The sequence below is a fragment of the Semicossyphus pulcher genome, unplaced genomic scaffold, assembly GCF_022749685.1.
Source record: "Semicossyphus pulcher isolate SPU_LCO1_2020_fin unplaced genomic scaffold, fSemPul1.0.p SCAF_3, whole genome shotgun sequence".
In the NCBI taxonomy this organism is placed as follows: domain Eukaryota; kingdom Metazoa; phylum Chordata; class Actinopteri; order Labriformes; family Labridae; genus Semicossyphus; species Semicossyphus pulcher.
In genome coordinates, this window is record NW_027211704.1 from 13217249 (window position 1) to 13243959 (window position 26711).

General features: G+C 42.1%; 3 protein-coding genes across 3 annotated transcripts; 2 read left to right on the forward strand and 1 right to left on the reverse strand.

Annotated features, from left to right (window-relative positions):
- The first annotated feature begins 2691 nt into the window (after nucleotides 1-2691).
- Nucleotides 2692-15719, forward strand: epha2a (eph receptor A2 a). Its single transcript, XM_069677502.1, has 17 exons — nucleotides 2692-2851; nucleotides 3712-3779; nucleotides 5287-5923; nucleotides 9736-9891; nucleotides 9984-10316; nucleotides 11003-11130; nucleotides 11235-11412; nucleotides 11519-11624; nucleotides 11853-11908; nucleotides 11993-12118; nucleotides 12203-12388; nucleotides 12499-12560; nucleotides 12656-12865; nucleotides 13045-13194; nucleotides 13448-13641; nucleotides 14054-14209; nucleotides 14868-15719. The coding sequence occupies exons 1-17, from the start codon at nucleotides 2770-2772 to the stop codon at nucleotides 14974-14976; spliced, it is 2937 nt and encodes a 978-aa protein (XP_069533603.1). The 5' UTR covers nucleotides 2692-2769; the 3' UTR covers nucleotides 14977-15719.
- Nucleotides 15720-20044: 4325 nt separating this feature from the next.
- cplane2 (ciliogenesis and planar polarity effector 2) lies at nucleotides 20045-22625 on the forward strand. The gene is made up of 5 exons (XM_069678639.1): nucleotides 20045-20362; nucleotides 21008-21160; nucleotides 21252-21376; nucleotides 21476-21615; nucleotides 21859-22625. Exons 1-5 carry the CDS (start codon nucleotides 20251-20253, stop codon nucleotides 22079-22081), a joined length of 753 nt encoding a protein of 250 aa, XP_069534740.1. The 5' UTR covers nucleotides 20045-20250; the 3' UTR covers nucleotides 22082-22625.
- Nucleotides 22626-22650: 25 nt separating this feature from the next.
- Nucleotides 22651-23563, reverse strand: LOC138606074 (rho guanine nucleotide exchange factor 16). Its single transcript, XM_069678533.1, has 4 exons — nucleotides 23456-23563; nucleotides 23206-23354; nucleotides 22833-22997; nucleotides 22651-22735 (listed from the first exon to the last, which is right to left on the reverse strand). The coding sequence occupies exons 1-4, from the start codon at nucleotides 23561-23563 to the stop codon at nucleotides 22690-22692; spliced, it is 468 nt and encodes a 155-aa protein (XP_069534634.1). The 3' UTR covers nucleotides 22651-22689.
- Between the last annotated feature and the right edge of the window lie 3148 nt (nucleotides 23564-26711).

Genomic DNA, 26711 nt, shown 5'->3' on the forward strand with positions numbered 1-26711 from the left:
GGAGGAATGGTGGAAAACAGTAGGTGCATTTTTGTGTCGGCGGCACACAAAAACTCCCCGGCGCTCTCCGCAGTGTTCCTCCTCTCTGTTTGCTGATACCACGAGAAGTGTGAGGACGGCGGGGGTGTGAGGGGAGCAGGCTCTGAATGACACGCCGTTGCTGCCTCGGCCGTTGTTCACTGACCCACAAAATGCAGACCCAGCCCCCATGTGTGAAGTACTTTTGTGCTGTCATCGGCCTCAGAGGCACAGGACCAGAGGAGGGGAGGGGGGTTGGGTTGGAGGATTTGGGGCGGCCAGAGTGCTCTCCAGCAGCACGCATGCTCTGTTAGCTGGATAAAAAGAAGCCTGTATTGTAATGAAAGCATTTGCATACTTGTGTGTTAGAGAGGGTGTTGACCTTTGACACCTGTGAGAACGGGTTGACAACAGAAACCACTTCTAGGAGTCTCGCTATTAACACTCCAGAAAATAACACCTTAGCGTACCTCAGTGTGTTTCAAAAGACATGAAGAGAGGAGAGAAAGGGCCGCTTGAGTGCTTCAGAGGGAAGTTTCCCTCGAGTGGCCGTTCACACTCAAAACAAAGTGTGTCGGGTAATTTAAAAGTGAGGGATATGTGGATCTTAAAGCACTGTGTCGGGTCTTTGTGGGACCGAAAACAGGGGACATTCGACTGAAACTTGGTCACTAAAGAGAGACGATATTTGAGCAATGTGCGACAAATATTTGTGGAAGCTCAAGCTCTCAAAGAGGACATGAAAAGACTTTTCTGCTCAGGGATTTGTGTCAAAACAGTAACCTTTCTCAACCTGCAAATTAAAAGTATTTCACTGTAGAAAAATGCAAATTAAATCTTATTATCAGAATAAGAAGTTTTCACGGCATGATTCAGATGGAAGTTTTCTTTTAAAGCGTGCAAATGATCCTGTTGAAATTACACTTATCATGTTAAACTACAGCTCGTGTTTGTAAGCGATTAAAGTGGTTGTCATTTGCAGGTCAGAGAGCCATAATTCAGCCCACACTTAACTTGTTAATCCATTATTTCACCAACATCCTTCACTCTGTCTGTTGTATGATTAATGTGCGTGTATGCTAACGTTGGACAAGACAATGTCCGCCTCTTCAGTTGGTTTTTTGGGGGGTCTTTGTCAGGACGGCCCGGCTGTGTTTGGCTCTAAGATGGAGGAGGCTCTTCTTTCCAAGTACACGGCGCTTCACAGAAGAAGACTTGACTCTGAAATTCCTCAAGATAACAGTTGCTAGGTGATGCTATTGTCTGATCTTCTTTGTGGTCACATATTCATACCCAAATTGTTAAGGTTCTTTATGAGGAGCGTCTCATTAGTAGTCATATATTCATACCACACCGCCCCCCCCTACTTGACCCCTCCTTTACCAGTCGTGGGAAAGACAAGTCCTGGACGAGATGTGGACGATTCAGGCAATTACTTGGAGGGCGCTCAAAAAAGATTGTTCAACTTAAACACTCTTTTATTTTGAATGGCAACCAAAGCCCAAACATATTTGTACCGTTTTATTGACACTTATTGTTGAAACATTTTCTACCAACTCAAACCAATCCAGCACACATTCAACTTTCAGTATGATTTTCTGTATATTTACACACCTAGTGCAAGTGTGGCAGAAGGTATTATTTACATCTGCATTATGGTGTGCCTCCATCTTTAAGTAAATACATGTGTTTAAATAAATATGCAAAGGTCAAAGGGAGGTTCAAATAAAAGTGAAATTTTTAGAAACAACTCATTTTGTCTGAATTGCTTCATTTAAAATTCAAAATAATGCAGAGTTTAATTAAATGTTGCTTCATTTCAGACTATTCATTTCAGATCCATGATATTATGCATATAAACACAAAAAGTAAATGTAAAACAAGTCTATATAGAAATGTCTTTGTTCCTTAGGGGAAAATCTTATTTTTAATGCTAAATATTTCTTTTAAAATGTTCATAACAACCACTTCTTAAGACTTTTTTTCACTGGTTATAAGCTGTGGGAAGTACCTAAAAATATTATACAATTATGGTGTACTTGTAACTCTGCTTTTGTTGACTATTTCCATGTTTTGGTATTTTGATACTTCACTACATTTTTTGAGAGGAATAAAGTGATTAATTTGAAGGATTTTAAACAGATGAAACTTCCCAATATGCACCTCACCTGCTATCAATGCTGGACACAGTGCGTGTGTAATAAAACTCCATATTCGATGTAAGACAGGGGTGATTTTGCATTATGAGTTATACAGTTCTGAATGCATGACCTTAACATGTAACAGAGTTGTGCTTCATTTACCCCCAAGTACAAGATATGAATACTACTTTAACTGGTGATCATACAATTTTTTAGTGTTATTAGGGGTGATAAACAAATTAACAAAAGTGCATAATACGAATATAATAACAAAGTAAACACTTATATGATCATGAGTTAATAATTAAACACACATTTTCAATGACAGTGCAGTTTATGAAGGCCAACATCCTTATGAATGAAACAGGTGCGGGCCAACAGCTCTGACTCCGCCCCCTTTATCACCATATTTGGAAAACTCCAACATTCCAAAGCGCCCGGGGCGGGGCGATGACGCCACCTGTTTGTCAATGGGTTGCCTGCGGGCTCGTGCTCACTCAGCCGGTAGAGTGAAGTATTCGGAGAAGTGGAGTCCGTGGGAGCAGGCGGAGGAGAGCAGAGAGACTTTGGGATATTATACCACGACTTTAAAACAAAGTTGTGTGGAATAATGGAGCTCCATCGGGTCAACTTCTTCTTCTTTTTGTTTTTATTTATTAACCAAATATGTCCCAGCCTTCAGTCGAAAGAACGTAAGTAGCCTACTTTTTCACGCGTTGTGTTTAAAGAAAGTGTAGCCTAGCTTTACCGCACCTCATGAGTCAGGAGGTTGGAATCTGATAGCCTGCTTTAGGTTTAACTTTCTGTTTTTAAAATGTTGTCATAGCCGATTAAAAACTCAAATGAATTGGTCTTTCTGTTCTGTTTTGCTCAGTTAGCAGGCTACATAAAATATAATGTGAAGTGCTGAATGTCTTGACTTATCCCTTCACCATATGAACAGTGTCTAACTATGTAGACGATTTAAATAAAAAAACAAATTCTATTTTAACTTTTTAATTTGTGTTCATTTCTTTAAATAAATTACTTAGCCTACTTGTTGCCTATTTCTTGGCCTTTGTCACTTTGAGGTTAAGGGCCACCTGCGAGATGTCCCAACATGTCCGACTTTTTTGTTTCACTTGTGGCGCAGATTCATGTATTTCTCTCGTCATGGCAATTTCAATGCCCACGCCTTTCTCAGACGTTATTAGTCCTCTATCCTGGACTTGGAGGACACGGTCAATGAAGTCTTGAATCAGACCGACATGCTTGATTAGACTGTCAAAGCTTGGCATGTGCCCCCCATAAAGCTGTTGGCCCCGGAGATCAGGGCAGATAATTCAATTGTACAGTCATATCATAGTCATTTCTAAGTGTTTAACAGCCAATGCAACAAAAGACAGGCTTTATGTTATACAATTTGAGCCACAGATGAGGCCTGTAAGACATTAAGCTCTCTTTAATAGCCAGATTTTGAGCAGATTATAGGCCTTTCTTGATGCATTGAAGTGTATTGAGTTGTTGTGAGCTTGTTGTAACTCTGTTACATGTTTTCTTTTTGTCTCTGTAGAAGTTTTGCTGGATATGAGCGCTTCAGGATCAGAGTTGGGCTGGTTGACTTCGCAACATGAGAACGGAGTAAGTATTTATACCTCAACAGGCATTTTTAAGACTTCAGGTTTGAGACTTGAAACCGTCTTTCTCTGCGTCAGACACAAATAGAAAAAAATGCAGCTGCAGATAAGTCGATGTGGGAATTTGAATACCATTTAGTAATAACAATAGCCGAGGCCTCTTCCTGCTCATTCAGCCCACTAAAAAAGCTCTCTGGGAGAGATGGAATGAGTGGCAGCTCGCTGAGGTTTGGCAGAGCTCAGCTAGTCTGGTGTTAACTCTAGCCTTTCACGAAGAACTTATGAACGCCATTAAAACGTCAAGGTTCAACCCTACGTTTGAATTTACAGTGCATTTTTACACAATCCCAGGAGATTGTTGTCATTCCAACGCGTAACCATGAAACTACATCTCGGGATGTTTGTTCCTCGTGATCCATCTCTGAATTTAGAGATCACAGCAGCGAGATGATGTGTACATTTGTGGGCAGACGTAAGTAAAAGACGCAGAAAGACTGGTCCGTGTGTGGAGAACCATCCCTCTATCTATAGTTCAGTGGCTTTCCATCTAAATAAAGCAACAGGACGAGGCCACTTCCACTGTGTGGGCTGCGTCTCTTGTGCGACTGTTCTCAAAGATCTAAGGATTCTGGGTTTATCGGATAGGATTTCCCCTTGTCTGGCAAACATTGCCTTGTTCTTATCACCGTGCTAACTGTATTTAAATTTGTATCAGGGGGTGACTTTTAAAATGTGTGGTTTGAGCTTCAACAAACTTCCTCAACTTAAAATAAAATCTCTGAGTAGATGATAAAACATTGTTGGATCCTTAAAGTGCATGAAACTCAGCGTTGTTCTGGCCAAAATGTAGAGCACCTAATAAGATTACTAAAGTCTTATATGATATATAAAGTCTCATAAATGTCTGCTCTCTAATGGTCCCACTTTTACCAGCTTGAAATATTGGAATAACTCCACTGCCTCTTTTTTCTAACATCAGATTAAGTGTTGTAAATGTAAGCACTGATTTACTCCCTGAACACAGAAGTGCTAACATATGAGGTGTTACAATTTAATGTAAAATCGAGGCTTTTAATCTTTCTCCTCGTCAGTGCTTCCCTCTCTTAAAAAGTCTTAATTGCTGCCAATTTTGCTGCCGTGCCTTTGCGCTGCGCTTATAAAGCTCATTTAACTGCCATAACTCTTGGTGGGTATTCGACAGTAGTATTTGCTGGATTTATGTGCGTCTCACACACATGCACCCTCGTGTGTTAGTGGAAAAACCACACACGTCGTGACTGAGCGCAGCACATGTCCAGGCCAATAATGTTAATTTGTGGAAAAAAACTTCAGCTCCCTTCTTTACTTTATGAGCTTCTCACTCAGCATGAAAGACGAGGTGTCTCATCAATAAAAGTGGTTGTCGGTGAGAACAAAGCATGTGAAGCCTGTACTTAGTCCCCGAAAACCACAACCTTTCATTATAGTAGCTTACTAACAAACTAATCACTCTCCTCTTTCTTCATCTGCAGTGGGAGATCGTCCAGACGGTGGTGAATGGCTCACTTCTCTACACATACAGTGTTTGCAACATAGACTCTACTGAGCAGGATAACTGGCTGCGCACAACGTTCATCCAGCGGCGCCCGGGGATCACGCGTGCGTCCGTGGAGCTGCAGTTTGTCGTGCGAGACTGCAACACTTTTGAAGGTGCCTCCGTCGCCTGCAAAGAAACCTTCAACCTCTACATCTCGGAGGCCGATGCCGACGTGGGAACCAGCTTCCGTAAAGGCCAGTTCAGAAAAGTGGCCACCATCGCTCCTGATGAGGTCACACGGGGCCGCGTGCTGAAGGTCAACACGGAGACGAAGACCGTGGGGCCTCTGTCTAGCAGAGGCTTCTACCTGGCTTTTCAGGACATGGGTGCTTGTGTGGCGCTGCTGTCCGTCAGAGTGTACTACAAAACCTGCCCGTCTACAGTGAAGAGCTTGGCGGCCTTCCCGGAGACCGTGGCGGACGCCCTCAGGGAGGTGGAGGGAGCCTGTGTGGAGAACGCCGTCAGTCAGGCCACCCCACGCATCTACTGCTCAGCTGAGGGCAAATGGGTGGTTCCAGTGGGCCAGTGCCAGTGTCTCGCAGGCTATGAAACCACCGGGGACTCCTGCCAAGGTAAGCACTGCCAAAAATACGCCACGCACTCAACTGAGACGTGTTTGTGCTGCCATGTGAGTAAATTAAACCCCTCCAACCACGGCTTTGGCAAGGTGTGAGGACTGAGCGCGGAGGAATGTTAATTGTGTCTGACTCGTCTGCATATCTATCACACAAACGCTCCATACTTCTTCATGTAGATCAGGTACAGTAGAGCGAGGTATGGGAAAGGGAAGATGTCTGAACGTGTTTGTTTTGTTTCGATTTTGAGGCGACCGCAGATTTCTCCATGTGCTTTAGATAATAATCCCAGAGGAAATTTCAACAGCCTCTTCTCTTCACCTGTTGGGCAACAGCACATTCTTTCCACTGCTTTTCTCTCAGGACTCACAGACTGGGGATGGGCTGACACACACACACTTTTATGGTTATGACGATGGCTGGAGGTGATAAAGTACAGTACAATAAGATTTCACACCGCCTTACTTTTTCAAAATGGACTTTGACTTTATTCACACGCAATTCACTACTGAGTGGAAAAAGAGGAGACACTTAAAGCCTGAAAGGAGTTGTTTTATCTTATAGGAAAGATGTTTTACTTTCAATTTGAAGTCCATAGGTTTCAGGTTAACAGTGCCTCTCTAAAGTCACAGTTTGGTAGATGTTTGTCAGGTAACGTTTAAGCTAATTTATTGCTAATCCATAATAGGAAAGTACATTCATTTCCTGTAAACAAACAAACTTAAACGGGCACATTACACGATGCTCAGTTTTGGTACGTTGTATGTTTTTAAGAAACAGGAAACTAAAAGCAATGTAGGAACACTTAGTTGAAGATGAGTGACACCCAGGCTAAGGTTAAGTATGTAAAAACTCTGCAGTATGTGCCCTCAAGAAAGAGCTGCGAGCACAAACGCACACAATAACAAATGTTGTATGATGTAGTATAAGCCTGTGGTGTTCATACTGTATGTGCTCCTACTGTTTGTGCGGAAGTTTTTTCTCGGGTGTGGTTTGTTGAACTGTCTGGAGGAAGCGTGGGAGGAGAGGAGGGGACAGGGAGAGAGGAGGAGAGGAAGGAGGGAGGAAGGGCACAGTATGGTGCGGGGATTTTTTTTCTGAAAGGAATTCTTTCACCCTCGCGTCACCTCCTGCACCGGTTGACTAAAGGAAGGGTCCGTGTGAACGTGTCAGCGTGATTACCTGAGTGGTGTGTCTTCTCCTCGCAAGTATTTGTTTAGCGTGAGTTGCCAGGGCGACAGGAACCGCAGATTACAGGGATGGAGCTGACACGCCTGCAGAGGTTAGACTGAGTCAGGCGGCAGTTTATGACTCCTGATGGTCCGAGTCACCTTGACTCGCAAAGTTTAATCTCTACTGTTGAGTCAGTTCCTACAAGTTTCACCGAGATAAAAGAAAGGAGGGATTAATGGATTAGTTGATCTATTGAATAATTGTTGCTGACTTATGTCAGTGCTTTTTTCATCATTGTTTCTAGCTTTTAAATGTCAGGATGTTCTACTTCTCTGGGTTTATTTTCACTATTTTTGAACACGATATAGAAAAAACAATAAGTTGAAAAAAGAATAGATTAAAAGTAAAAAAGTGTTGTTAGGTGAAGTCCTGCATATGACTCATAGATCAGTGCTGTGCTTCAAAGAGTGAATCTTGTACCGAGGTTGTAAATCTGAAGACAGGATAGGAGAGCGAGGCGGGGACGAAGTCGAGGCAGAGGAATGTTTCAGTCTTTGAGGTTTCCTGACCGCGGGCGGACTCTGAGCCGAGCACCTGAAACGGAAGTTGGCAGAGCAAGACAGGAAATATTTATAATGGGCAAGACTGTGATCCAAAGTCTGGAGGATGACCTGATGGTCGGATTCAGGAAACATGTTTTATTACATAAGTTAAATCACAATTACTGTGACGGTGCAGTTTGTTCCAGCCAACTCCTCATTTCCAACTTTACGTTTCACGGAGAAAGTGATATCCTCAGAGGCTCGTGTGGATTCCACAGAAGAGCCCAACTGTTGTGGGAAAAGGAAGTAAAGTGAGAAGAGGAGGAATGCTGACTGACACAAATAAGCAGGTTGTCCTTGGTCGGAGTCGGAGGGTGGGGAGCGAGGCGACAGTTGGTGCATGAGGGTGGTTAGCTTCGTGGCTGCTTAGTTAGGTGTGGAGTGTAATTTAGTCAAGAGGATTAGTAGAGCAACAGGACAGCTGTTAGCCAATGACATGCCCCCGCTTCGCCTCCCTTTGCTCTTTCATCCGGTTGTTAACACACGCAACGAGCTCCCTAATCCATGTCCCCACTCATTAGAACAATGGGCCGACTCAAAGGCAAAAAACAGATTCAATTAACAGATGCACCGGTGCGGAACAGAAGTCCTTTTCACATGTGTTGTGGTCAAAAAGGAGCCTTGGACGATTAGAGGAACAATTTCCATTAACAAGTGAAAAAACATTAGCTGAGTAGACGTTTGCATCTAATGAAGCAACATTTAATCCCCTTTATTGATTCACAAAATGATCTAAAATGATTCGTTTTATTTTGAAATTCAAAGTTTGCATGTACAATGTTTGCACACATTGCACACATGCCGCCATTTGTGAGCTGCATAATGAGCGGTGCAACATATTTATGGCACCACTCTGGCCAATCTCAGAGACAATAGATGAATGGGGCTGGAGTTTCTTTGGTACGTGACAGAGGTCCTGCTGCCCCGGCTCAGGATGAAATGGGCTGGCCCCCTTTTCTTATGCGAAAAGACCTCATCTACACCCCCACTACCGCCGAGTGACTCCCCGGGGAGAACTTCTGTTGGTGCTCCAGACCTTTGCCCCCACCCCCCCATTCATCCATCTATTCATCTTCATCCCTCCGACTCAAACTCAACCTGCTCCTTCTCCTCCACCGAGGCGATACTCAGAGTGCAAAGGTCCTTTCTGCCTCGGTGGTGAAGTAACGCGACCACGTCTTAAACCCGGGGTTCACTCGACCTCTTCTCACGGCCACCAGCACAGGGGCCAGATGAAAGGCTGCTCCCACAGGAGACAGCAGAAGGAAAGCAGAGAAAGGAGAACTTTCTGAATATGATTTCTTTTAAGTTTTTTACTGTGCTGGAGCTTTTTATCACCCCAAAGAGTGTGTGCATCTGTTTCCATAAACACACTAAAAATCATACTCGTCTCCAGCAGCTTTTCCTCTTTCCTGACTCTCTTGTCCTCTAACTTTTAAACCTTGGATGCAGTCATTTGCGCCCGGTGTCGGGGGTTAGAGGAAGGAAGGAAGAAAGGCAGGAAACAGCAGCTATGGACTGAATTGCAGCTCTTGCGTTCTGGTTTCTGTCCACTCTGCATGTTCATTAACCTCCCATGCCCTGGAAGGCTGTTTATCTTGCGGCCGAAATGTTCATCAAAACCAGTGTCCAAGGTGCCACTTCCTTTGTTGAAAACACAAATATGATCTGCCAGAGAATCTGAGCTGAGAGTTCACTGGGGAAAAAGCAGATCAGATCACCTGATGGATTTAATGCTCTGCTGCCATCCGGTCGACACCGGCAGTGTGACCTGAGATTAGGCCTCCGGGCGAAAAAGACAAGTGGAGGCAGATCGTCAGGGAAATCCCTTTTCATACCTCTGCATACAAAGACTCTGTGATTATAGGTTACTCACAACAAACCTGCTTCCTGTCAGGGTGGAAAGGACTGGTATTACAGAGACAGCTTCATTGTTTGCATTTTGATCACTCATTCCTCCCTTTGTTTGTCTGTTTCACAGCTATTTCTTTATGTCACGCTTAAACTAACACACACCTTACTTTTCTCACACAGTGTGCAAACCAGGCTACTTCAAGCCGTCTGTATCCAGCCAGTTATGTCAGGTTTGTCCTGATAACACCAAGCCCTCAGACGCCGGCGCCACCGAATGTCAATGTGAGGAAGGTTTCTTCCGCTCCCCCTCGGACCCTCAGACATCAGCCTGCTCCGGTAAAAAACAAACACTCACTAAAAAAAGTTTAGCTTGTTAGAGGCCCGTCTGCAGATTGGCTAACTGTTCTGTCATCCACTTCCTTTTTTAGCTCCCCCCAGCGCCCCTCGTGACCTGAGCTCCACCACCCTGTCTGCAGAGGGCAGACTGCAGCTGTCCTGGAGCGCGCCGCTGGTGACCGGAGGCCGCACTGACCTCACCTACAGCGTTGTGTGCGAGCATTGCGACGACGCCTCTTGTGTCCCCTGTGGCGAGAAGACCCGCTTCGAGCCAGGTCCCACAGACCTGCGGGACACCACGGTCGTCGTCAGCGAACTGGATTCTCATCTCAACTACACGTTCACTGTGGAGGCTCACAGCGGCGTGTCGCAGTTCAGCACTGAGAGGCCCACTGAAAGCATCACCACCGCTCTGGACTACACAGGTGAGCTCACATGGAGTGCTTTTTCCTAATGCTTTGAGTGTGTGTAAAAATAACAACAGTGAAAGCAGCTGCAAAAATAGAGCATGAATTTTCTTCTGAAGAAAAGTCTTAAAGAGGTAGCGACTCACTTTGCATATTTAGTGAAGGTGACTAAGTGATTCACAGAGATTGTGTCATTGCTAAGACAATGAAAGCCGGTTAAACCCTGAGGAGGTGTAACTCACCACACCTCTTCTGAATAAACCGTCTTAAAACTCCATTAACAGAAATCCCAGAAGACCTAGCGCTGTGTTAAAAGTACCCGTAACACCCCCCTCTGATATAGAGCCAACACAAATAAATGAGTGTTATCTATTTCTCCTCTCTGGTGTCTCTGAGACTCCAATTATAGAGTAATTTGTAATTTCCAAATTGCAACTCGTCCTCTCTTTCATCTCGGTTTATCAGCAGTTCCTTGTGATAAACAGAAGGTTAGAGGTTAAAGAGTGATACACATGTAAAGACATTTTTTCATGTACTATTGTTTTTGTCAGTAAAGCCATTGCGCAAAAAGAAGGGCCCACCACACAAAGAGGAATTCAGTCTGACCAAAGAGTCCCAAAGGCTTTCATTTCCAAGTGTCCTTTCCAAAGACTATGATTACTCACTAACCATTATTTTGCTTTCTGTCTCCCGCCGACCGTTAGATCCCCCAAAGGTGACGTTGATCCATCTGGATGATCGCGGCCCCACCAGTCTGTCTCTGTCCTGGACGCTGTCTCGCAGGCCTCCAGCCCACATCAATCACCGCTACGAGCTTATGTACCGCAGAAAAGTAAGACGGGGCGCTTTGTTCTCCTTTGTGTCTCATTCAAACACGAGGCTGCTGTGTGAAACCAACGACTTAGAAAAACATATTCTAATCCGTCTCCTCTGCAGGATGATGACGGCGAACGTGATGTGACCACCTACACAGTCCTGATTTTGGAGAAATGTTCAGTCCAGATTAACGACCTCAGCCCAGACACCACTTACATGTTCAGGGTCCAGGCAATGAGTCCTGAAGGCAACCTGGGCAGCTACAGCGTGGAGCACGAGTTTCACACTTCACCTTTAGGTACCAGCAGCTTTAAAATCTACCCAACATCAAACAGCTTCTCTGTAAAAACCTCACATTCATATACTTCAGATGATTCATGTTTCTCCTCCTGTGGTTTTCACAGCTGAATCTCAGGTCCAAAACAACTCCACAACTCTGGTGATGGTGGCTGTAGTCGGAGTTGCTGTTATTCTGCTCGTCGTGGTGGCCGTCCTGCTGCTGCGTAAACGGTTGGTGACAACACTCATCGTATAAACATCCAACACCAGTGTCATTCCGATAAATGTCATCCTCAGACATGTGTTATTATGTGCCACAAGCTCAAGGAGGTTTTATCAGTAATAGCCGGTTCTGCTTTTGAAAACAGGCGTTGTCTTTGTCAGCAGAGACTGAACTGTGTATTGTTAAAAAGCCGGTCTTTATTCTGTCGAGTCTAATTTTACATGTTTTCCTCTCAGGAGACTGCGCATGCATCGCGGCAGGGGAGGAGCGGAAGATCCCTACTTCGCATCAGGTTAGAAAACTAGTCAGTTGTAGCCACAATATTCAGTCAATAAAGTTGTTATTTTGCCTCATGTTCTGTTTTTCCCCTCCTTAGATCAGCTCAAGCCTCTGAAGACCTACGTCGATCCACACATGTATGAGGATCCTAACATTGCCATCCACAAGTTTGTCACAGAAATCGACTCCAGCGCCATCAGCAAACAGAAAGTCATCGGAGTTGGTGAGTTTGTTTAAAATCTCCTGCCTTCTATTTAATAAAATCTCAGGGCACAGTTATTAACTTTTCCTCCTGCTGTCTAATCAGGAGAGTTCGGGGAAGTGTTTCGCGGCGTGATGAAGACTCCCGGCCGAGGCGAGGTGGCCGTGGCGATAAAGACCCTGAAGCCAGGGTACTCGGAGAAACAGAGGCAGGACTTCCTGAGCGAGGCCAGCATCATGGGGCAGTTCTCTCACCCGAACATCATCCGCCTGGAGGGAGTTGTCACCAAATGTGAGTCGATTACCTCGGATAGAAGTCGAACAATCTTTCACAGCTCATTTGATTTAAAGGATTGTAAACATTTCTTTTACTAAATGAAACTTTTTGTTTTTAATTTTCAGTCAAACATGCCATGATCGTGACAGAGTACATGGAGAACGGAGCTCTGGACACATATCTGAAGGTAGGTGTTCATATTTTAACGTTTTAAGACTTTTCACTTTAACAATTAAGTATAATAAGTATAAAGTTATTTAATAAATGTACTTTCCCCTTTAGGATCGTGATGGAGAGTTCCTGTCGTATCAGCTCGTGGGGATGATGCGTGGAATAGCTGCCGGGATGAAATACCTCTCTGACATGAACTACGTGCACCGAGACCTCGCAGCAAGAAACGTTCTGGTTAACAGCAGCCTGGAGTGCAAAGTGTCTGATTTCGGCCTGTCGCGAGTGCTGGAGGACGACGCCGAGGGCACATACACAACGAGAGTACGTCTAACAGCTACGTTACATAGCGAGAAAGAACAACCCTTGTTTCTTTTCTAGTTAATAATCCCAGACAGTTTTAACTCTCAAGTGCCCAATCACAAGTGTTGGTCTTTCAGCGCCTTGTGTTTCCACTCCCTCCAAGCATTAAATATGATTTGTTGATGTTTCTCTTCTGTCAGGGAGGTAAAATCCCAATCCGCTGGACCGCCCCAGAGGCCATCGCATACAGGAAATTCACTTCAGCCAGCGATGTGTGGAGCTTCGGCATCGTGATGTGGGAAGTCATGGCATTTGGAGAACGGCCCTACTGGGACATGAGCAATCACGAGGTATGTTTCGTATGTCAAATCAACTTTCCAGCTCTCATGGTTTAGACGAAGGATTGTTTTAGCCTGTGTAGGTCAAACTATAATGTGTTACCACTGAGAGTCTGCGCTCGGTGGGTGGTTTTAAAGAGATGCCTGACACTCAGTGTAGTTCCCCACCTTCCTCTTTAAATACACTGTTAATGTCAACATACGAACACTTTTCCCTGCTGTTAATCCTAAGCAATCCTTAACTCTGACCCCGTCTCTCCCTCAGGTCATGAAGGCGATCAATGAGGCCTTCAGGCTTCCTGCTCCGATGGACTGCCCGTCCGCGATCAACCAGCTCATGCTCCAGTGTTGGCAGCACGACCGCTCCAAACGACCTCGCTTCACAGACATCGTCAACATTTTGGACAAACTGCTCCGAAGCCCAGAGTCACTGAAAACCATCGCTGACTTTGATCCACGGTAAGAAAGGGAGTTCTTTGATGGATTAAAGGAATAGTTTGACCTCTTGGAGTTAGGCTTTTGTCATATTTTCTATCTTTAATCAGAATTTAAAGAATATTTTAAAAATGGCAATTTTTAGGAGGTTAAGTGCCCGACTGTTTCTTGGCTAGGTTCAGTGTCTTCCTGGAGACCCTGCTGGTAGCCTTGCAGCTGTTCCTGGTCAAGAAATAGTCCCGCACATAACCCTTTGTAAACCAAAAATCGAATTAACTTGTTACTTTAAAAAACACATTTTTTATTCAAAGAAAATGTATGGAACTGTCTGCAGTAATGTGGACTTCAAATCTGGTTCCTCCATGTTCACACATATACTCAGTGTACTTAAAGAAGCTTTAAACAATGGGTGTCTAAATATACATTGTCTTTACAGCGTGTCTATCCGCCTGCCCAGCACCAGCGGCTGTGACGGCACCATGTTCAGGTCGGTGCCTGAGTGGCTGGAGTCGATCAAAATGAGCCAGTACAACGAAAGCTTTGCCCGGGCCGGGATCACGACCATGGAGCAGGTGCTCGCCTTGAGGCATGAGTAAGTGCACACATGGCACAGGTGCAGCTCCGGCTCACTGCGCTGATTTGTCTGGCACCGGGCCACATTTTATAGCGACACAGAGAAAGTATTGAGCGCTGGGCTTGAACATTTGTTAACCAGTTTGTTAATGCAGAAATACCGCACTGCTGTCGAAGTTATGGCGGTGGAGAATGAGAGGAATGACATGGGCAGATTGCAGTGGTTAGCAGCTTTTCCTGTCTTACATACCTCCACAGACAGAATAACCAAAATACCCTCTCATCAACACCATCTGCCAAGTTCCAATTGTGTTTGTTTAATTGACCTTTGACTGGGAGTTATTCAGTATCATTAATTATATAAAACAATTGACGGGTCTGTAGGCCAGGGGTGATTTGTACTTCACTAGGAGTGGCAGAAGCCAGACAAATATTTTTGTAAACTACTTCATTTTATTCATTACTGTTGGCTTACTGTTTGTACCTTTTAACTATTTATCCATTACTTTTAGCTAAGTATTTCAGCCATTTATGCAATTTAAACATATTTATTACTTATAGCCCTCAACCTACTTCAGTCTCACACTGCTCTATAAGTAGCACTGTGGTATCTTTATGTATATTGCCCGTATTGTTTATAGCATACTTAAAGGGTATCGTTTATCTTTTCCTTTTAGAGACATCAGAAATATTGGAGTGCGGCTGCCCGGTCACATGAAGAGGATAGCGTACAGCATCCTGGGCCTGAAAGACGAGACCAGCTCTCTCAGCGTGTTTGCAGTGTGATCTAAGCATTCCTCGAAATCAAAGTGCACTGACCGACCATGCCATTTCACTCGTGGACGAGGAGGGCTGACGTGGGGGGGTGAAACTGAGCTGAGCTGCAGGTTTTTTTCCCTCCTCTGTGGCACAGCGTGGCACGACTGACAAGGACACTCCAAGCCACTCGGAAAGGACTGAGATAAAAAAACACTTATGTACTTTATGGAAAAAAAAGGACAAATAATTTATCTTTTGTATAATAATGTTTTATATGTTGAACATAAACAAGTTATGTGATGTAGTAAATGAAAACAATTATAAGGGTAATGTGAGACAATATGAGTTATTGTCTTGCATTCACTGGATGACTGAAATATTTAGCGCTCTTTATGATTGAGAGCTTTTTCTTCCAAGCACTCACTCTATTCTGCCGGCGTGTATGGATACAGTCTACGGTCTGGATCCTTAAACCTGTTTGTTTTTCTACGGTTTTTGTGATGAGCAAGACTTTCTTTTAATATTTGGAAAGATTATTATTCCTCTCAGGGCAAAGAATCACACATTCTTATGTTTTGTAGTTAGTCTCTGTATCATAATTGTTTCCTCAATTCATTTTATGTTTACATCATGTCTTAATACAACTGTCCATTTTATTTAATATTTATTTTTGTTTTATATTTATGTAATTTGTTAAATGAGAAATATGTGCTGCATGTATGCAGGCGGTGTATTTTTGTGTTGAAATAAAATGTGGCCTTAAGACTGGATCACTCGTCTTGTACAAATTCGTTTTTAACTGGTCCAGACAAAACTGTTTAAACACACTTCATGATTTACAGAGAATAAGCTACTGACTTTGGGTATCCACTGGCTTTCCCTCTTGTGCCAACTGCAGGTTTAGCTAAGTAGTGAAATGTCTTACTAATTGATGAATTGCTGTGAAATATGGTACAGGCTTTCTGTGTGAACTTTGTTGAACCTAAGGCAACACATTCTGCCCACACAATTTTTTCCAATACTTTGATTTATGACCAAATACCTAAATAACTGACATTCCTAATAGCCCCAGCTGTGTTTTTCGCCACTATTAGCATGCTAACACATAAAACTGCCACAGTAAATGGTGAGCAGTCATGAAAACACTGACATTTCAAAAAGTCAACAATGACTTTTAATGAATCATTTTAACTATTTAATAACTTATAGATCACCTGGTTACATGCTAATTTGGGTTATTTGACTTTTCTTTTAACGTTTAGCTTCCAACCCTATTTATGACTGTATGTTAAATTTAGCAATTTCGTCCCTTTATCCATTACTTTTAGATAACTATATCAACACTGTTTTATTCTTTTAGCTAAGTAGCAATTTAGCAATTCTTTTTGAGCTAGTTACGTCAACTAGGCCTATTTATCCATACTGTAAGCTAACTTAAACCCTCTACTGTTAGCTAACTATTTTAACTGTTTACCAATAACTAGCTAACTAATAAACAGCTTATCAACTACCTTAAAACCAACTTTTGTCTAACTATTTCAAAAGAGTTTTGGTTACTTTTAGCTAGCTATTTATGCTATATATGCTAGCTATTTCAACTGTTTGCTAACTGTTATATACAGTCATTGGTTTAAACCAATGACTGTATATATAGATGACTGTATGTGTATCTTTTTATGGTTTACACCTTCCACACTGTTAGCTTACTAGAGCAACTGTTTATCCATTACTGTTAGCTATCTATATCATTTAACTGGTACGGTAACTATGGATAACAGTGATGAAAACACTGATAGCGTTAAAGCTGTACAAAACAGCCGAAAAATTCCATAAGCATAAATGTATAGGAAGAAAATATAAATCTTAGGCTATTTCTTACATCTCTTAGCTCACTTTGTTTCACGTCTCTGCTCAACTGTCACTTGACATAAAATATTACAAGAGACTTAATATGATGAGGCGTTCACACAATCCTCTCACAAATAAACTGGGTTACTACCACACCTTCTTATACTTCTTTTTACACTCTTCTGATATTGGTGGCCAGAAGCCTTTCTTCTGACACCACCAGTAAGTCGGCTATATATAAGTCACAATGACTGGGGGAAAATAAAAAAATAAATACATTTAAGGCCTTTTTTCTTTTAACAGCTAGCACTACAGCCTCACAGAGCTTGTTTTGGTTACACCTGTCATCCAGATGGAGTTAATCAACCTTGGTGACTTTGACAAGCTGGAGTAAAATGTCGCACATACACACAACTTCACTCCATCATGTAACAGTCACTCAGCCATGTTAAATTCACCCGCTGTAAGGTTTTCACTGGACAATCATTAATACAGTGCCATTTCTGGGACAAATCCTACTGACCTACCCTCAGAAAGCCACGTTACAATACATTCTTAACTGTGTCATAGTGCCACCTCTTTGAATTAAAGTTGTGAATAACAGGTCATTCAATGAAAGGACTGATAATTATAGGTTTTTCCTTTACTCAGAAACATCTCCACACCCTTTCTCACACAAACACAAAGACTCATATGCTCCAAGTCAGGGGTGCGGCCAGAAATGTTGGACCCCTTGACAACAGTTAAACAACAGTTCTGAGACATTGAATATCTACAATCCGTGTCATATTCCAGTCCAGCTGAATCATTCAGGCATGCAACCACATACACACACACATACATACAGTGGCACCCACAAGCACCCAGTATACTATAAAACACTTTGATCAGACACAAGGGAAATGACCTCTCTTGGACCCATATAGAGGATACAGTCGTCTGCGTTAGAGATCCACGTCCTCAGTCTGTATGGAGAAAGGTCGTAGTATTTACTCTGAAGATCCAGGATCACTACCTCTGCGAACCAGCAGAGAAAACAAATTTAAAGGTCAGAACAACAAAAAAAGATTCTTAAAAAGAGACACAATGGGTTATGTAGTTATGAAGGTTAGCGGGCTGTAAATTCCCCTCTTCTTTCAGGCCATGCATATCCTACGGGGAAGATCCAGCTCATTGGAGACATTTTCCAGTTCACAGTCGATGTGAGTGAATTTTCTCCAGAGGACGTCATCATCACATACTACAACAACCGGATAGAGGTACATGCTGACAAGGTGAGCCATATGCAGGTGGCCTGGTTCAGAGACTTGGCTGATGTAATCTGTAAGAGTCACCATGAAACACTGAAAGGCCTTTTTTTTTTACTGCTGAATTAGACTGAAGAGAAATCATACTAAAGGTCACTTGAAAAATCTTTTGAACTTTGTCTATAAATTGTTACAGCAGACATATGCACTTTAAAATGGCTTTATTTAGATAGATATTTATGTGTCCATGTAAATTTGATTTAGAGTCTACAGTTTGAGCTATGAAGCTTTAATTTAGAATAATCAAAAGGTAAGTTAAGGACTTAGAAAACAACCTAAATCGTACTTTTACAATTTTTTGACTGCAACTATTTCTCACCAATATCATCTGCCGTACTTATCCCCTAAATCTTTTGCTCTTTTTATGCAGTTTGGCGAAGATGGTGCAGTCACAAACAATTTTTCCCATCAATGCAAACTACCATCGAATGTGGACCCCTTATCAGTCACCATGACCCTGGAGGGCAGAGGGGTCCTCACTGTCAGAGCTCTCAGGGTGCTTTAAGTGGGGCATGACCGCCCCTATTTGACATGTAAACCCTGGTGTTTAGCGACATCTGGTGGTGACAGAAGGAAACAACGAAAGTATCATTCACGGACCATAATGGAAAAGTTCCATTATAGTGCACAAGCCAACAACATAACTATCTTAAAAAAGTGTGATTTTCCATGATTGTCTTGTTACCATGACGTCATATTTGAAGTCAACAACCGTCGACATCACTGAAACCTGTAAATGATTGTTAAAATAAATGTTCAAAACTTTTAATAGATTAACTGAAACGTTATTGTAGAAGGCTTCATGCATTGAGTGTACAGCCATAACTTATTTGTTTTTATTGAAGCCATTTTTAATGACTGTATTGTTAATTTACGACTTTACGACATTTTAAAGAAAATGAAGGTAACATAAAAGACTACCTGAACCGACGGAAGCACTTTTCCAATAAACATGTCTAATATCATGATAAACTCTACTGGAAAACGTTTTGTTTTTCGTCATTGTTTTTACAGTACAACTCGAAATCAGTCTCTTTCTATTTATTTCAGCCACAGAATTTAAGATTACTAAACATTTCTAAACATCCTGTAAGACTTTGCATCCTTTATTTTAATAATCTAATACTCTATTTAAATGATTGTTTGACTAACATTTTGTCCAAACAAGTATTAATGAATCCAATCAGACCAGAGTTATTGTGGTTTTTAAATTTTCATTAGTTTTTATTTTTATTTGATCTTTCATTCTGTTTTTGATTTCAGTTTAGTTTTAGTTAATTTTACGAGTTCAAGAGAAGTAGTTTTATTTTCATTTTGAGGAATTACTAGTTTTAGTTTCGTTTTTATTTAGTTTTCGTGTTAGTTTTAGTTTTTCAGGTATTAAGAGGAAAGCCTTGATTTAAAGAAGCTGAAAAGGGTAGGATGGAAGACATGATGCATGACATCAAACATGATTTTCATTGGGCCTTTTTATTAGGCCAGTGTCTTTCGAGAAGTCAAACGGAGCAGGACAAAGTGGTAGCTATAGCAACCACAGTGTGAATCGAGGGGGGAAACGAAAACGAAGCTGAATTTACCTGCAATTTTATTTAGTTTTAGTTTGTCTTGTGTTCTTTTGAAAATCGTAGTTTTTTTGTTTGTTTTTTTCAATCAACGAAATTATTTTGTTCACTGCTTTTTTCAGTTTTAGTCTTTGCTTTCGTTCACTATAATAACCCTGAGTCAGGCATAGACATAGAAGAAACGGATTTAGCAGAGAGAGTTTAGTTTTGCTTTAGTTTTTCTTTGAATTTACTGCTCTACACTCCGGTCCAGTAGGCGGCGATAATAAACCTAATGTCTTGTTTGCTTACCGCCAAAGAATCCAGAACAGACGTATGTGTGACGTCAAGCAGGGGTTGTCATGGGATTTTTCAGTTTACGGAAGTTATCATCGAGTGGCTGCTGCTCGAGACTTTAAAATGCTATTTGCCCACTACAATAGTTTGTATTAAAGCGCTTAATGGTTGGAAATAATGTTTCGGTTTACGAGCTGTCTTCTCCCAGCAAGAGCCGGTTCTTTATTCTGCCTATTTATATAATAAAAACTGAATTTAGCACACGAGCAGTGTGATGCTAGCTAAGCAGCATAACTAGCAACCCCAACATGGAACAAGTTCCTCTTCCCGGATCAGTCGTGGTTGCTGACTGGCATCGATGTAAAGATAGCAAAGAATATTTCAGCAAGATTCTGCACAAGAAGAGACGCAAACACTTTGGTAGGCAAATAAACTGTGAAATTTTGGTTGAATAACAATTGTTTTCCTGTTTACATGAATTAAATGGTGATTTAATTCATTCAATTAAATGGTGATTTCATTCATGCGTACATGTAGCAGTAACAGTATGACCATTCATTGATTATACAACATAGTCATTCAGTAAATCTGTCAAGCAGGCAATGAGTAGCTGAGAGAAATGTTTACGACAATAAATCACTACTGTTAATAATGGGACCTCACAGCCAGGTTATTGAATTTGGAGCCACTAAATGTTTGCTTAATTAAAATGTCTTATAAGGCTATATAAATATTGAACCATGACCAAAAGATTTTGTAAAGTCAAAATAACATATATTATTGCAAATTGTTGTATTAGACAATCAACAAAAAAACAAAATGAAAAAAAAATTTGTGAAGAACTCTTAACTAAGCAGATGTGGGAGATTAGTTTTTAAGAATAACATATATTTGACATATTTAATAACTAGCATAATAACTAGAAATTTCAAAAGCATTAAAATGTATTGGGAGCTTTTTCTATCCTAACATGTAGAGTACAAATATCCTGCAATACAACAACACAGATGAATCCAAATAGAACACAAAAATCAACAATTTGATGAAACTAACCTGTTTTTAAAGGCCTGTTGGAGTCTCCTGTGATGCCCCCTCATGTATCTGTGGACACAGTTCACTACAAGATCTTCATCTCTGGCAAGAGTGGAGTCGGGAAAAGTGCTCTTGCTGCACGTCTCGCCGGCCTGAATACGCCCAACATGCACTATGAGACCACAGGTAGGTCTCTGCTTTACAATGACATGGCAATATTTTTTAACCGTTAAAATATGTAAAGGTTAAGCAGGTCACATAAATGTCTGTTTTGTAGGTATTGAGACGACTGTAGTGTATTGGCCAGTGAAGCTCAGGGAAAGTGGCAGAGTGCTGTTCTTCCGTCTGCAGCTGTGGGACTGTGGAGAGAACGCCTTGCGTAGATTTGACCATCTGCTCCCAGTATGTATAAAATATAAAGCATTATTATTGTGGATCAAAAATACTTTAACACCATCACACCAGACTTTATGTGAAATCACTTTTCTCTGTCTCCTCCAGTCCTGTAAGGAGCAGGTGGACGCTGTTCTTCTCCTGTTCTCCTTCACTGACAGGACGTCCTTTGATGATCTGTCAAATCAAATCGCGAAATGGAGCGGGACGTCTCAGAGTCGTGTGGTGAAACTAGCTATCGGCACCAAGTATCCTTTTGTCTTCTTTTTCCCTCAAACTTATATGTACATGTTATTAAACAGTCTGGGCCTGACTGAATTTCAAAACTCTACCTTTATTTATAAAAATGTAGCAGCTCTTTACATAGATACTGTATATAAAGAGCCAGATCACATTATGTGAGATGGAATATGGTAAACAAATACTGTTCCTAAATATTTTTCAGCCTTGTTGATTCAGAGATGGGCATTTGTCCTCAACGTTTCCTTCAGATTTGATCTTTTCATGCACTGTGACGTGTCAGAGAGAGACGTGAGGGACTTCCAGGAGTCGTGTGGCTTACCGGTGCTGCGTTCGGGTGGGGAGGTCAGCGACGGGCTGGGTGACGTAGCCCCCATCCTTAACTGCCTGGCAGAGAACCTGTGGCATCAGGACTGCGTTACTGCTGGATCAGCCTCCCACCGTTCACAGCAGGAGACGGTGACTCTACTCTAGTACAGAACATGACTTCTTAGGAGGTAGTTTAGGGAGCTGGACTCCTGGTAAGATCACTCCAGGGTGCCTGGCCTTAAGGGACTTAAGGGACCCTTTGTGTTTGAGCAGAAAATTAGCATATTAGGTTTTTACTCATGGATTTGGTGATATCTTCTAAAAGCACCTACACCCAGTGAAAATATCTCCTGCTTAGAAGGTGTGTTTTACAGAAGATGAGGGTCTGTTGTGTTACGCATCTTTATTCCATAAGACAGATTCTGTAAAACATCAGCTAAAACCTTATAAACTAAAAGCTCACATTGCTTTAAAAAGGTCATTATTTTGATACCAGTAGAAAACAATCTATCCCAATAACTTAGAAACTATCCCTGTACGTGCTGTGTGTACTAATTGTGACAAGTTCAGTGCATGTAGGAATGTGTTGAGTGATATAATGCTCTCAAGTGCCTTTAGCGATAACATTCAGTGCAGTTAAGATAAGTAGTTAAGTGTGAAACGAACATTTTTTTTAATGACCAGTGTTTGTAATGTGCAGGTAAAATAAGCTAAGGTCCAATAAGACCATGTGCTATGTATAAAATCAAGATTGCAGACTCGTCATGTTTCCATCACTGTTTAGACGACAGCACCTTCATCCATGCCTCTTTATCTGACCTGCAAATAAGAACGAAACATTGTCAGTCATCACACATTAAATACATGCAACTGAAGGAGAATTATTAGTCTGTTAAAAGACAATGTCTACCGTCACCTCGTGTGTGGGACGAGTATCATGGCAGTTGGATGTCCAGTTCGACTTTGAGAGAGATGCAGCAGGAAGGAGTCCGGGGGCAGACCCAGGACCTCGGCCTTCAGAGGCTCGATGTGCACGTGTTTGGGGAATTCAGCGTGATCCAGAACCGTGAACCTCTGATCCCTGACGTGATGAGACAGAGAGAGAAAACAGTGGTCATTGCATTACCAAATAGGACTAGTGTATTCAGGTAGCTGATATGGACCATAATTCACAGTTAATTAAATTAAGCAGAAGGCGTTATCATACACAGAAAAAAGCAAGGTTTTAGGATGAAAACAATGATTAATTATCACCCGAAAGATGAGAGTGAGGTAGTAGGAGTAAATACTTTTTGGAGGAGATGATCAGGAGGTCGTTGAAGAGGTGCAGGTAGACGCTGATGAATGAAATCTTCGAGCTGTACGCGGCCTCCACAGTCAGCTGTCTCACGGGACCCTGGTGCACCAGAAAACGCCCGCTCACCACTAAAGGCACCGACTGAATGTAGGAAGAAGCAGTCAGTTAAGAGTTAATCACCATCTGCAGGTTACATAATACAATCAAATCTACTGTTGAAGAGAATGAAAGAAATCTGTCACCTTAACTTTGCCAAAATCCATCTGCATTTCCAGGGAGACCAGCTCCTCTATTTGTTTCATTTTCCGGACCCCATTGTTACACTCGGTCACGATCTGGTCAGAGTACATAGTGTTATTATTTTTCTTAGTTTTTAGACTTGACTATTGCAGAGACCACTACAGTACAGTCTTTGTAGTGTGAATGTACCAGCCTCAACACTTAACAATAAACCGTATTACCTCATGAATGGCTGCTATTGGTTTTTCTAGGTTTGAAGCTGAGTCAGAGCCTGGTTCAGTCAGTTTCAGGATGCTCTGAAATCAAAGAAAAGCCAACAGATCTTCTAAAATTTGGTCATAGGGAGTAAGAAAAAATAAAATTTAGATGCATAAAATTGTGTCCGATCAGATGCCGACCTCCAGGATGAGTTTGATACGAGTGATTCTCTGGAAGGGAAGGACGAGGAAGGACTTGAGGCTCTGTCTCTGACACACTGCGTCTCTCTCAAGCTTCTTGATCGCAGACAGAAAGTCTCTGTTCTGCTGCCTTGAAAAATGGCAAGATGTGAATGAATATGTGTTATAAAATCCTAAGTACCACAAGAAATGTCAAGCACATGACTGAGACTTACAGCAGCTGGCTGATGAGGGCCTCTTGGTACATCATGTTGGTCACATACGGCACATAGAGGCTGTGAAACTCAGGACAGTGCTGCAGCACAATGTCTCCAATCTGAGACATCAACACGCTCTCTCCCAGTCGCATTTCCAGATCCATAAGAAACCTAAAAAAGGCAGGACACCACCTCAATGTAAACACAAGTAGCGCAAAAATTCGAGGATGTAAGACACGTGGAGCTCTCACTTTTCACTGGCTGCCATCACGTGACGGATGTTGGAGAACAGCACATGATGCTCCCTTTGAGACAGAGTCTGTTTCAGCTCCTTCGACGCGTAGAAATGATTGACAGCCACTTTGAGGCTCCTCAGGTAAGACGCTTCAGAGCCAACCAACTCAAACATCGACTGCAGAGGGGAGAAAGGGAGGGAAGGATTAGGCATTTTTTCCTTTGCAGCAAAAGGAAGAGGCTGATGGTTATGTCATTCTCGTCAGTAAATCCCTTTGAAAACAACAAGCCTTGAGCTGAACTTTAGCACGGTTATTGAACAGTCTATGTAAGATGAAGCTGAGTATGGACACACTGAGTCAGAGCATAAACTCTTTCCTGTGACCCTCTTTCCAAAGGTTACAGGCATATTACAAGACACACAGCTGTCCTTCCAACTTGCAGTCATCTCCAATGTTTTTCTGCCCTGTACAGCCAATAAGTTTGCACTTCAGTCTTGTTCCATTTAATCACATCATTTGATTTAAATGTCACTTCGGTCTAAATTTTTTAAGGCTGCTTTCCAAACCTCCTGAAGGCGAATCTCTCTGGTTGTCAAGCTGCTGACCAGTCCAGACGCCTTCACCTCGTCCAGATCCTGCCAAAGCGTGCACGGAGTCACCCTGATTGGGTTAGGCAGAGGTGAGGATCGAGTTGCTTCACGGGGCTCCAACTGAGGGGATGAAGCTTCAGTTTGGCAGCGAAGGTCAAGGCGAGACTGCAGACCCAGCAGGTACTGAGGAGATATCAGTTCAGTCACAAAATTCTTGGTGAGTCTGAGGAGGTCCTCTTTCACCTCCTGCAGGCAGTAGTCCTGATACAGCGGGACTGCAGAGCAAAGACATAAAGACAAGGTGCTTTACAGTGCCTCAAACATCACAGTATTCAGTGAGTGACAAACAAAGGAAGATAACTTACAGAAGTCAATAAACTTTGACTCGAATGTCACACTCTGCTCGTCTTCCTCAGCTGGCCTGGTTTATTAAACAGGCCACATTTAGTTAAAGTAAAGAGATTACAAAGAGTATAAAGGTTTACAGCCTCCCTTACCCCTCTGTGCTTGTATCCTGATCATCAGATGGACTGTCCTCTTCAGCTCTGGGTGCTGAGAACAGCTCGTGCACAGGGAAGAGCTTTTCTTTCAAATCCAGTGTGTGCATTACGTCTACCGACCTGAGAGCTGAGGATAAGTCTATGGCAGGACTATAAAGGAGATTTTACCATCATAATCTTACACCTGAAGTTTGTCTCAGTTTAGATGCAACATGTGGTCCTTACCTGCAATCCTCCTGCTGCTTCAGTGAGTCGCTGCTTTCATCGGGGTCTCCAGAGTCCTCTGCACTGCTGGTGTCCAGAGGCGGAACTTTCGTCAGGGTTTGTATTTGTGAAATCAAATCATTCCAAGCACTATTTTCAAAGCACGAGTGTAGGTTAGCGATAAAGCTACTGCTAAAAGAGGGGCTGTTTTCATCGCTGCCTTCAAATTGAGCCATACCGCTTTAATCCAACCAAGGCTCTTTAATTTCAAACTCTGAGGGTGCAATATATTTAAGTTTCCTTCATTTGCCCGAGAACCGCTCAGATGGAATGATTTTAGACGAGTGCAGTCTTAGCCTTCCAAAGCAGCAATCACAACAACTGGCACCAGGTGGCTCTTTTTTCAAGCCTCTGGCAAACTCTAGCTGTGCTCCAGTCCCATACTACAAACAAATTGAACTTTGAACTGAGGCTCACAGGTTCTTCTACTCCTCTATGGCAGTTAAGATGATATTCTGGGGGTTTGGTTGGAGGTTGAATTAAAAAAAAAAACATAATATCACCTTGGACTAGGACTTTTCACGATTTAGCAAAATTTTAAAAGAACGAATAATTGCTAAAAAAAAAAAAAAAAAAAGGTAAATGATTTGATAATAAAACAGTTAGCTGCAGCTCTAATTCTCAGTTTGTGAGGAAGCAGCTTTTTAAATATTTTAATAAAAGTCTACAACACTTATTTCGGCACTAACTTCCCACAATGCACTGGTGACATGGAGGAGCGTCTTCAATTGGAGAAGAAAAACAAACTTTGATTGGCGTTTTGTGGACTTCGATCCCCGTCTTGTGTTTAAGCTTGTTTTTGTTTTGCTTATTTCTTTTTTGCCTTTCATTTTGTTTGCTTTTTTATTCCTGTGTTTGTGAAGCACTTTACAGTCTGGTGGTTTAAAAAGTGCTCTATAAACAAAGCTTTACTTACTACCTTAAAAAAACCCTTAAAGCTCGTGACATTTTAAAGCTGCGGTCTGACACATTGGCCTGCAGTGTACAAATGTTTGTTTTCGGTTGTATAAAATAGTTTAGTACATACATTCTTTTTGTATGATAACGGAATAATTCGACAGGTGTTTGTGTTA